The following is a 12,192-nucleotide window of genomic DNA, read 5'->3' as shown; positions in this document are numbered from 1 at the left end:
TCCTTTCATGGTGACGACAGGTTTGCAAGGAGGCAAGCCGAGCCACACAAGCACATGTAAAGCCTCCAGTAGGACATGGTGTATATGTCTGCTCACATCCCGTTGGCAAAAGTCAGTCGTGTGGCCAAGAGAGTAGGTGGGGAAAGTAGACTCCATCTGCTGTGAAACCGCGGCAAGGTGGAGTGCAGGGCAGAACTGTGAGCAAATAAGCCATCAAGGACACTGCCCTTCACTTCGTGGTTGAGAGTGGCCTTCTACTCTTGTGGAGGCAATGGCGGGGAGTTTGGCACTCGCGCTGTCCCCTGTCCAGCTTCTCAGTGGACTTCTTTGATCACGACTCTCCTGGCTTCCTTCTCACAGTTGCTGGGGAGTCTCAAGCCACTTGGCTGGAGCCTCCTTTCCCTCCCTCCACATGCTTCCCTCCTGGCTCCCCCTCCAGCTCCCCGCCCTCCCACACGCGTTTCAGGCCCGGCCATTCCTTCCTGTCCCATCCTGCTTGTCCCGGATGGAGCCTCTGCACAACAGTGAGACCTTCCTCACTGCCCAGGTGGCCTCCTCCTGGCTGACACTTGTGGTTTTACAGCTTCTCTTTCTGCCCCTACCTTGAGTTGTACTCCCAAATATCCCTACTTTTTACCCTGACTTTATAATGTGCCAACCCCAGGAAGAGGAGTGGGTATTTTTCAGATCCCAGAGAGTGTTCAGAAAGTGGAGGGAGAGAAACCCTGATCCCACCACTCACGCAAATAGGCCAAACCTTGCAGTGGGTCCTTTACATGCTTTGACTCGTTTATTTCTTATGCAAACGCTTAGAGGCAGGAAGTATCTCATTCTCTCCATTTTACAACTGCAGGAACAGGGCAGGGAGGTTTTGTGACTTTCCCATTGCAAACCGGCTCACGGGGCAGATGCAGAACTCAGCAGTGTCTTCCCCACAGCCTGGGCATCTGTTTTTCTGGCTACCTACTCCCCCGTCCACTCCTCCTCCTCTGCAGCTGAGGCACATGTGACTGCTGGGCCAGGGGCGTCTTCCCTGAGAAGGGAAGCGGAGTCTTGGGGAAGGGGTGGGCAATGGGGACTTGCGGGGAAGGAGAACTAGAGCAGAAACAGAGCCAGACAGGGAAGGGGCTCCATCTCTTTCCCTCTTGCCACGATCACCGATCATCGCAGGGCAGAAAAGACAGGGTGTGCACACTGGATAGTGGGAACTGGGGAGGAGGCCGGCAGGCCCAGCTGGCAAGTGTGGCGTGTCAGGGTCAGTTTGGGTCCCACCAGCAAACTTTCTAGTATATTCTGCATCTTTCCCCTTCTTTTTATTTTTTTTCCTCTAATTCATTCTTTATTATTCAGCTGAATATTTTTCTTCAGAGGGTGTTTTCTCAGTTTGATCAAAGCTGCTTTTCTTTCCCCAAAGCTTTGCTTGGGTGGCCCTGCCCGGGACATCTGCTCACGGCCATTTCGAATCTTTTTCTCTGCACACTGCCAACTTTCCCCAGGTTTTCTGAAGCCAAGTAAGGCTGACAGAAAGATCAAAACAGCCTGTCTTCTTGAGACATTTTGAAAAGATGATTTATTTTTCCCTAGTGTTATCTAATACTTTGAGAATACAGTTTATGACTCCAACTTGAAAACACATTTTTCATTTTAGAAGGAAGGAAAAAAAGAGAAGCAGACTGGTCTATGGCCAGTCCTCCTTTTAGTATTAATTTAGAATATTAACATGATGGCGTTCGTGCCAGGTGTGTGGCCCTGGCCAAGCATCAGCACTCTGCGCCTTTCCATTTTCTCAGCGTGAAATACAGACCGTGTAATTGCTGTTTCCCTGGGTTGCCGTGAGGATGAAAGGAGACAGTGCCTGTGATACGGTGGAAAATTAAGGGCAAGTAGAGGGAGTAGGACCCAGCAACGTCCCTCTTGGTGTCTCTGTAGAAATCCTCAGATTTTTCCCAGAGGCGCGTGTACTGGATGTCCAGTGCGACACTCTCTGACATAATAAAAAATTGGAGACCATCTAAATATCCTTCTGTTGAGGAATGGGCACACTTCCACAGTGAAATATTACGCAGCAGTTAAAAAGTGAAGTATCATAACTATATGTAGGCAGATACGGAAGAAGCTTCAGAGCATATTGTTACATCAACCAAAGCAAGTTGTGGAATAGCCATCTCCTTTGTGCTAAAAATAACAACCACATATAGTCGGCTGAGCAACCGCCCCCAAGTGATGTTCACATACTAATCTCTGAAGCCCCTGCGTGTTATGGAAAAGGAATCTTTGCAGATCTGATTAGGGCTCTTGAGGTAGGGAGCCTAGCCTGGCTCCTCCAGGTGGGCCCTAAATGCCATCACACGTGTCCTTATCAGAAGGAGACCGAGGGAGAGTCCACACCAACAGAAGAGGGACCACAGAGGCAGAGACTGGAGTGACGTGACTACGGGCCACGGAAGATGGACGAGGCAGAGCACGGACCCTCCCCTGTAGCCTTCGGAGGAAGCACAGCCCAGCTGACACCTTGATTTCGACCCAGTGAAACTGATGTGGAACTTCTGGCCTCCAGAACTGTGAGAGGACACATTTCTGTTGTTTTAAACCATCAAGTCTCTGCTCCTGGGTTAGGGCAGCTGCAGGAACACGGCATACGCATACGCTACAATGCAAAGCAAGGAAACAGGCCCGGGAAGATGCACACCCAAGTTGCTAACTGGGGCTCCTTCTGGGGAGGGGAAGGAGATGTTCACATTTTGCTTTGATTTTCTTAGTATCATCTGGGTTTTTAACAGTGTGTATCTATGCATGTATCACTTGTGTGTGTTTTTCAAAATATTAATAGTAATAAAGACCAAATTAGAATCATATATAATCAGGGCAAAACTCTAGGATCTCACTTCAAAAGGATCATCAGATAAAGGCATAGGGTGACAAGGCATCATTTGTCTTACAGAAAAGAGGTTCAGTCCCACTGAGCACCCTCAGCTGCACCGTGCAGAGAGCCTCTCAGCTGTCCCCCGGAAGGACGGAGGCTGGGCACTTCTCCCCTGCAGTGTGGCCCCTCTTGGTTGACGGTTGTCACCAGAGGTTTCAATCTCTCCGGTGCCTGCTGGCAGAGCAGGCAGGAAGGCAGAGAGTGACTCAGGCCCTTGAGGTGGGAACTGGTGTTGTGTGCAGGGGGATTGTCCATGTGGGGGCGGCTGGAGTTAGTCGTGGGCTGCGGGGTGAAAACATGAGTGTATTTACTATAATTTGTTATTTTCTGTGTTCTTGATGCTCTGGCATCTGGGGCCTTGTGGACTCAGGGAGGGACTGCCCCTCGCAGGGTTAGCTGATTCCTCGCGATAGGAAGCGCCGTGAGCATGCTTGTGATGCGCAACCAACCTGAGTCCAGACCCTCACCCACCTCCTTTCATCGGGCTCCTGCAGTCGGTCCCCTGCCCTATCACACCTGTAGCCCAGAGCCCCCTGAAATCATTCGAACTAGCCAATCCTAAGGCTGCTCGGTGCCTGCCTTCCCTTGCCCAGCCTCGCTGTGCAGACCACAGTCGGGCTCCAGCCCGTACGTCCACTCCGTCTCTGGCTGCTCAGCTCAGCTTGGCTGTGGCCCTGTGTGCCATGCCTCCTGTTTCTAGGGGACTATAATTATAATCAAAACTTATTCCATGGCAATCATTTTCATGTCTATGTGTCTTACCATACCTGCTTGAAACAAATCCTGGGTACATTTTAAAACAGTGGGGCACAGAAAACATCTGTTATATGGGGGAGAGGGGGCCTGGAGCCCCAAACAGGGAAGCACCTCAGAGATTGGAGGAGCCCTCCTCACCAGCAGCCGTGCCATGCCGTAGGCCGGGAACAGTGTCTGCACCTCCCTGCTAACCCGTGTTATCTGAGGGCTTGTTTTCTAGAGAGCTTGCCATGTGCCAGGCACTGTGACAGTCCCGGATGCAATGGCAAGGGAGCCAGTGTCCTGCCTGCACGGAACAACCGGTCACAGGGAGGGACGGACATTCACTGACTGAATACAGCATGGAGTGACAAGGCCGTGCTCAGGGAGGAACAGCGTGTTGTGGGAGCACACAGTGAGGGCCTCCAACCCACTGCGGGGTCCCAGGGAGGTGACCGCTAAGCTGAGACCTGAGCGTGAGAACCGGGAGGAGGGGAATATTCCAGGCAGAGGGAGCAGCATGGGTAAAGTTCTGGGGACAGAGAGGGTCTGGCCCTGTCCAGGATTGGAAGAGGCTCAGTGTGGCTGGTGCAGTTATGCATTTAGACCGTGTCTAAAGAGGGTGTGATGCAGTGCGTGCGAGGAGCAGGAACAGGGGCAAGCAGACAGGTAGGGGCTGGTGCAGGTATGCGGGTAAAGGAGGGGGCGCCTGGGCTCAGGGAGTCGCTGAGGGGCCCAAGAGATGTTTAGTAGGAAAAATCTGCAAGACTTGGATGTCTGGGGCAGAGGAAAGGTGGAATGAAGGTCAGGCCTAGATGTCTGGCTTGGACAGTGCCCCCTTTGAGCCAGATTGGAAAAGAAGGAGGGACATATTTGGGGGAGGGGGTGGGCTGGTGAGTAAATATAAGGTGGAGAACTTCTAGGTGACCTAGTGGTCCCTGCGCCTCTCCTGACTCCTAGAGATGCAACTGCGAGAGGTGGAACACCGCACTTCGTGCTCCCTGACACCCTTCAAAGGGCCTCAGGGTGGTCTTCCTGGAGCGGTGCTGCTGAGTGCTCAGCGCACCTGCAGGCTGCACCTGAGTCACGCAAAGCCGGTGAACAGACCTGTGGAAATGTGCGGGGGGCCAAGTCTCAGCATCCTCAGGGCTGTCTGGGTGCTGTGGCTGGAAGCCCTGGCTGGCGTCCAGGAAATCAGAGCCTGCCCCCACCGGCTCTCCCCAATGCATATTCGGCTTGCTGGTCCCCAGCTCCCCCAAGCAGGGTGTCCAGGCTGGGGGCTGTGTACCCTGGGACATAGATGCACCTGCTGGCTTGGATGTCACACGAGGGGGGAACAGGTCAGCACGTGGGTGCAGAGACCAGAGGGGATTTTCCCCATGGCCTCCTCCCCCCAGGTGCAGGGGTGCGGGGCGGTTAGCTCAGGTGGTCCTAAGACAGCTTCAGGTCTTAGAACCAGGTGAGTGGAAGGCACTGCAGGCCTTCACACATCACCCTGGTGTTGACACGTCCTGCTGGGTCTTGGGGGCTCAGCCCAGAGCTGCAAGGGAACCTTTGGTTTTCATGGTCTCACTACTCAGGCCAAGGTACGTGACTGGGTCTCCTGCTGGTCACTGGGCAGTGGCAGAAAACCTCACTCATGTCAGCCCTCTTCTCCAAGAGCCACCCTCGAGGGCCAGACTGACGTATGGGGAGGTGGTGTTCCTCCCTTGCAGCTCTGCCCCCCTGTAGATGCTTGTCTTGAGTGGGTGGGGCAGGAGGGGATTCAGGGGAGCCCTCAGGTGGGTCTGTCCACCTCCAACTGCCCACCGAGAGCTAGAATCCCCGGATACTGGGGGAAGTGAGGCCTTAAACTCGCCCCTTGTAGATGAGGAAGCTAGTCTGAGAATGAGGTCGCACAGCCGACACAGACTGCAGCCTGCTGACTCCTTGTCCAGTGCTCCTTCCACCACCACACCCTGGCTCCCGGCGGCTGAGCTGCTGGACGCAGAGTGGCCAAGAGCCATTGGTGCACCAGGCACGGAGGCGCTAAGGGGGACATGACAGCCTCGTTTCCAGCAGACGAGAGGGGCTGCGAAAGGGAAGAATCAGTGTGGAGGACCTGCAGGGGAAGGGGCCGCGGGATCCTTCTAGGCAGCGCTGTAACTGAGTCTTCCCGCTGCCTTGTGATTATCTTCTGATATCCGATGTGCTGAGAAGAGACGTGTTGGTTCCTGCAGAAACTGCCACCGGCTCATAAGGGACAGCAGACACAGACAGATGAGGAAATGCCTAAGGGGCCATTCCTCCGGGCCAGTGAGGAGGGGACGGGAGGCTCTCTTAGCTGGGTAGAGAAGGGAACTCAGGGATGATCTTAATTGGGCCTCTGGCTGCACATGGCAGGGGCACCCGCGATCCACAGCTCACGTGTGGATGGCGCGCGGGTTTACGTGGATGCTGCGGAGTCCCATGGAGCCCCGGGCAGTGGCTGCCGCTGCCCCTGGGCCAGGCCTGGGACTGGAGTCAGCAGCCTGAGGAAGCCGGGCAAGGCGCTCCCTGCTGGTCCATCTCTGGTTTCTCTGTGCGACTGTCTCCTCTCTCCTGCAGACCGGCTCTCATCAGAATGTGACCCATGCCGCAGTCTTTAGCTGAGTGACCTGGTCACATGGTCACACTTGGCTGCAAGGGAGCCTGGGCAAAGTCATCCTTAACTGGGTGGGCCATGTGCCCTGGAAACGGGGAAGGGCGTGTTTGCGGGGGACAGCTAGAGGTCTGCCATAGTGGGTGCCCAGAGTCAAGGGAGATGGGAAGAGAGGCACCAGCACTGTGGTGGGGGACAGACGTGGAAAGAGTCCATGGTGCATGGTGACAGTGTCATAATGGCAGTTTTTTCACAGGGAGGATGGGGAGAAGCCTGATTCTGTCTGCAGGTGACCAGCCCAGGAGGACGAGCACGCCAAGCTTTGAGGCACGAACGCGGTTGGCCGTGGTTGCCCATTTCCTCTCTTGAAGGCAGCCCGTGGTCACCCTGCCTGGGCTGTGCCCTTCCCACTCTCTCCTGCACCCGGGACAGTCCTCTGTCACTGTCCCTGTTGTTTTGTGGGTTGGGGCTGATGTCTCTCCCAGGTCTCAAACTTTCTTTTTCCACCCCGTCCCCTAGGCGTCTTGGCTCTGGAGAAGGCTGCGTGGCAAGAGGTGGCCAGTGATGGCGTTCTGCCTCCTGATGACCCTGTCTGCGGTGGCTGTCACCCGCTTCCCCCCACAGCCTCCAGCTGGCAGCCCAGCCCCTGGTCCCCTGGAGCTCCAGGAGGTGACCGGTGCCCCTGTCCCCCATGTCCGGCAGGCTTTGAGCTCCGGCCGGAGGCAGTGGGCAAGAAACCTGGGATTCTGGAGAGGCCGGGCTTCACCCAGGAATTCTGTCTCGGTCTGTGCTGAGGAGCGAGGCCACAGAGCGCGAGTGGACAGAAGCAGGCGGTCCCCAGGAGGGGACAGTGGCCCTCCAGGGAGGTTCAGGAGGGACATTACTTTGACAGGAGATCCGAGACTCAGTACTCAGCATCTTGTGCTCCTGAGGGAGAAAGAGGTCAGAGATCCAGGAGCCAAAGACCTGGGCCACCCCTGGCATGGTGGTCTCAGCCAGGAGACTCAGAACACCATGGGCACCCACGTCGACTCACCTGTAGGGAGTGATGTGGCAGCCTCACCGGCCTCGAGAGCTGCTGCTGGGCTGCCCCTTGGGCGCTATCCAGTGAAAGGCAAGGGTCTGCCGGGAGGTGAGGACAGAGCGTGGCCTGGTGGGCGACAAGCAGAGCACCCCACCCTGGCCTCAGGGACTCGTCAGTGGCCTGGCTCTGCGGGGGAGCTGCAAGGGTCTGTATGGTGTGACGCCGAGACCCCCGGACTGTTGACCAGCTCGAGGACTGGCAGGCAGGTTCCCCCATGGCTCACAGAACGTGACGTGCAGACCCTCCGGCTGTTGGCCCAGGGGGAGGTGGTGGGCAAAGCCAGGGTCCCCGCCCACGGGCAGGTGCTGCAGGTGGGCTTCTCTGCTGAGGGTGCCCATCAGGACCTGTCTCCTCCCAGGCTCAGCCGACTCTGCTCCCAGGGCCTCTGTGGCCTGATCAAGAGGCCTGGGGACCTGCCCGAGGTGCTGTCTTTTCACGTGGACCGTGTGCTGGGGCTGCGCCGGAGCCTGCCTGCTGTGGCCCGGCGCTTCCACAGCTCCCTACTGCCCTACCGCTACACGGATGGTGGCGTAAGGCCTGTCATCTGGTGGGCACCTGATGTGCAGCACCTGGGTGACCCGGATGAGGATCAGAACTCTCTGGCCTTGGGCTGGCTGCAGTACCAGGCCCTGCTGGCACATGGCTGCCACCAGCCCAGCCAGGCCCCGTGCCTGGGCATCCGCCACACCGAGTGGGCACGCTTGGCGCTCTTTGACTTCCTGCTGCAGGTAGGTGGGTTTGCGTATTGGGGTGGAGAGGCCTGAATTGCCCATCGGAGGTTGAATGGTGACTGTCCCCCCAGTCCAGTTCTGTTGCCCATCAAGCACCTGTTTTTATAATTTTTCTGTTTATTTGTCCAGTGGTGTGCTAGAGCCAGCCCACGACAGCTCACAGGAGCTGATTGCTAAAATTTTCAGGAATTTTGTGACCTGGTTGTGAAACATGGACATTACTAAAAATTAAATTATGTAAGCTAACCAATAAATTATATCAGAAATAGAGGTAATAAATACTCAGAACCCATTACTTCCTAATTATTTTACTGCGTTTTTACTTATTTACTTACTGATTGATTGAGGCAGAGTCAGGCTCTGTTGCCCAATCTGGAGTGCAGTGCAGTGCATAGCTCACTGCAGCCTCCAGCTCCTGGGTTCAAGCCATCCTCCTGCCTTAGCCTCCTGAATAGCTGTGACTACAGGCACGTGCCACCACGCAGTAGAGAAGGGGTCTCGCTCTTGCTCAGGCTGGTCTCCTGAGCTCAAGTGATCCTCCCGCCTCGGCCTCCCAAAGTGCAGGGATTATAGCCATGAGCCACCGCACAGGCCTATTTTACTATGTTTTGTTAGTATCTGTGCTCTTGCAGTTACTTACATACATTGTATCTATGCAGTGAATACTGTATAAGGCTGTGCTCCTGCACACGTCTCGCCAACTCCACATTCAGTCGTGTTGGTAGGTTAAAATTGACACCTTGCTTGATACCCTGCTCCACAGAAATCAGCAAATGCTGCAAATCAGGACTCCCCTCTACCCCCAGAAAGCCGATTATTAGATGTTTACTAGCATACCGCTGTTTATAACTTTATATCTTTGAATCAACAAGGATTCAAGATGGTTGTATAATTTAAAAAAGAAAGTGAGAGAGGGAAGGGGAGAATGGGACAGGGAGAGAGGGAGAGGGAGTATGCGTGGGAGCCGTCTGGGGCTGAGGTCCCAGAGCCAGGAGTTAACCCTGCAGTTGCTGGGTGGAGGGGAAGCGTGGGGTCCTACGGAAGGGGCTGGGCTGACTGGGGGGCCGCAGGCATCGGCCATTCACTGACGGGCCTGTGAACAGTCAGTGTGGCAGTTCTGGTGCGTGTGAGCTGCATGTCAGCCGTGGATACCCACGTGTGGAAACATGGCGGAAACGTGGCCAGAAAGAAACAAAGACAAAAAATGAAGAGAGCTCAGCAGGGGTGGATATGCGCACTAAGCGCATGGAGCCAGTCCCCATTTCTGTAGGGACTGTTACTGAAGGAAAAGTCAACATTAGCCCTTAGGCTCACCAGCTCAGGTGAGTGGACAGGCCACGGGACAAGATTCAGGGCCACCACCTGGCAGCCAGGAGCTGATACGCTGTGTTTGGTCCACATAGGGTTGGTTCCCAATGTATTTTAGAAAATTCTTAGACAACATATAATACTTTGGGATTTTCCCATCAAAATCCAGCTTTGAATAATCGGGTGGTTTGGTAACACTGAGCCTTCATCCCCATACACAGTCATCAGCCTGCACCGGGTAGCCGCTGACCCCCTAGAGGCGCTGTACTCACCTGTCCACCGCAGGCCCCACCTGCTTGTTGTCTGACACCCACCTACTCTCCCCCACCCCCTGAACATCACCCTGTCTGCCTGCAGATACGTTTGTTTCCAGTCCCGGGACTAGTGGATGTCCTGCAGTCCTGCTAGCTCCTCCCGTCTGCGTCCTGCGACCGCCTTGTGGAAGGAGCCGAGGTGCCTGGTGGTCTAGACTGTGGGCTGTGGCTTCAGACAGACCTGGGTTTGAACCACGCCCCCCAGGCCACTTCCCACTACGTGCTTCTCAGCAGGTTCCTTGGCCTCTCTCAGCCTCACTTTTCTGACCTCTAAGATGGGACTGGGCGTCCCAGGCTCATCTCCCGGGGCCTGACTATTTTAGTGCTCGGTAGCTCCCGACTGCTGGCACCTGCCCCCGCAGGCTTGCTCATGGCCTCGTAGCCTGCTCTGCCCTGCGTGGGACATGCTGGAAGTGCAGGGGCATTAACACCCTCCAGGTAGGGTGACCAACCATCCCGGTTGGGAAGGAGGGTTTCCCAGATCATGGGGAAACTTTCAGTGCTGAAACTGGGACAGTCGTGGGCAAACAGGGAAGATTGTTCATGCTGCAGGGGGAGCAGCCCTCAGCCAGTACCGGTGGGAGTCGGTGTGTAAACGCCCCATACACACTCTACACGCCTGCCAGAGGTCCCCAAAGGGACTGCAGCCCAATCATCCACAGTAGTCTGTGCTGGCCTTCCCTGTCTCACCATGTTTCTTGGAGTTAGCTCCTAAATACGCTGCTGTCATTAAATCCTTGTCTCAAGATCTGTCTCTGGGGAGCCCAGCCTATGTCAGACCATAACACTGACCTTGCGTGGTTTCTGCACATGAGATCGTTCATGTAATTTCCTTAGTACAGTGCCTGGCGGGTGGCAGGCACCCAGTAATAAGCAAGCACTGTCCCCAATACTTCACAGGAATTGACTCATCCAGGCCTCATGGCAAAATGCGAGATACTGCATTTATCCCTATTTTAAAGTTGAGAAATTGAGGCCCAGAGAGGATAAGATACTTACCCAAGGTCACAGCTGGTGGACCGATGGGCAGCCCGGATGATCTGACTCCAGAGCTCAGTCTCTGAATCAGGGTCACTGTCCAGCTGGCCGTGAATGAGGGCGGGGAAAGGGCGTGCTTGCAGGGACACCCGGGGTCCCGAGATCTGAGGTGCAGCCCCTTGCAAAGCCCCAGTGTAGCCGATGTGCTCGCAGCCACTGTCTGCTCCACACAGAGCCCCTCTGTTCATCTCTGGGGTTGCAGCGTGGGACCCTTTCTCAGCTGCCAAGCCCTGCTGTGGGACAGAAGTTTCTGCAGCCAAGGCACACACAGGTTGGTTGTGCGGTCAGACCGGACTCAGCTGGGCTCATGCCACCTCTTCCCTGGTTTGCTGAACACCAGTCAAGTCAAACACCCCTGTCTGGCTAAGGCCGCCTTCCTAGAAACCACTGGCAAGTTGGAGAGAGGTGGGGCCTTAGAATGTGGGTTTCCCTGCACAGGAACCTGAGATTCCTTCTGGCACAGGGCTAGGTACAAACTCTGTATACAGCCCACTTGGGTAGGTATGCTTGCTCCTTGGTTTGGTTCTACCCTGCATAAACCCTTGTTTTTCTCTGTTTGTGCATCACAATATTCCATTTACCCAGATACAAAACACACAAGCACCATGCACACATCACTTACAGCCCCAGAAATCATACCCATGCTTCACAAATCCTACATAATGCTTTGTGTGGGTCAGTGATTGCTGAAATAATGCTGTGTAACAAACCTCCGGAAAACGCAATGAGTGGCTGAAAGCACCAGCTCTTGAGATCTTGCTCCCGCATCTGCAGGTGCCCCGTGCTGCCTGCGCTGGGCTCAGGGCTGCTCTCCGTTTCCTGTTCAGGGCCCAGGCTGCAGGGCATCAGTACCCGGGCAAATTCTTCTTATGGGGAATGGAGGAAGCCCAGGAGTTCCACCAAACCGCAGAGCGCATTTAAGTCCTCTGCCAGCGCCACGTCTGTTGATGTCTGATTGGTCAAAGCAAGTCAATGGCCAAACCCAGTGACAAGGAAGGGAAGTACACTCTGGCCAGGGTGGAAGCGGGAGAGGAGTGAGTATGTGTTGGACAGTAATCAAATCAATCATCCGCCACCAAAACACACATTGTGTGCTTATACAGGAGCCTTTCATGCCTACCCGTGCAGTAGCCACATACACACATACACCATTCCCATGAACCACACACCCACAAACCCTCCATGTGGTGCCCAGACCCTGTTGGGGCCTGAGTGTGCAGATGTCTCAGAGTTGTCACACGCAAAGGGCAAGGAAGCTGGGATGTTCACCCCCTAACTCCCGGTTGTCATTGGTTGAGACCACTCCCAAGGGCGCTGACTTCCTGGCACTCAGCGTACTCCTGCGGCCAGGAAGGGGCTGTGGCAGAGAGCCAGGGTTTGTTGTAGACAGCCATTGGCATGTGTGGGGATACAGGTGGGACAGCAGCACCATCTGCTGG

At 55.2% G+C, this 12,192-nt stretch overlaps 1 protein-coding gene across 1 annotated transcript in view; it reads left to right on the top strand.

The window, feature by feature from the left end:
- Positions 1-12,192, top strand: part of GASK1A (golgi associated kinase 1A) — a 45,801-nt gene that overhangs the window by 20,235 nt on the left and 13,374 nt on the right. The window contains exon 2 of the mRNA XM_045529836.1: positions 6,798-8,090. Coding sequence (XP_045385792.1) covers positions 6,798-8,090 — 1,293 coding nt within the window. The remainder of the gene's footprint in view (positions 1-6,797; positions 8,091-12,192) is intronic.

Source organism: Lemur catta, chromosome 18 (genome assembly GCF_020740605.2).
Source record: "Lemur catta isolate mLemCat1 chromosome 18, mLemCat1.pri, whole genome shotgun sequence".
NCBI lineage: Eukaryota > Metazoa > Chordata > Mammalia > Primates > Lemuridae > Lemur > Lemur catta.
The sequence above is the reverse complement of the archived record's forward strand: the minus strand, read 5'-3'. Positions and strand labels throughout refer to the sequence as shown.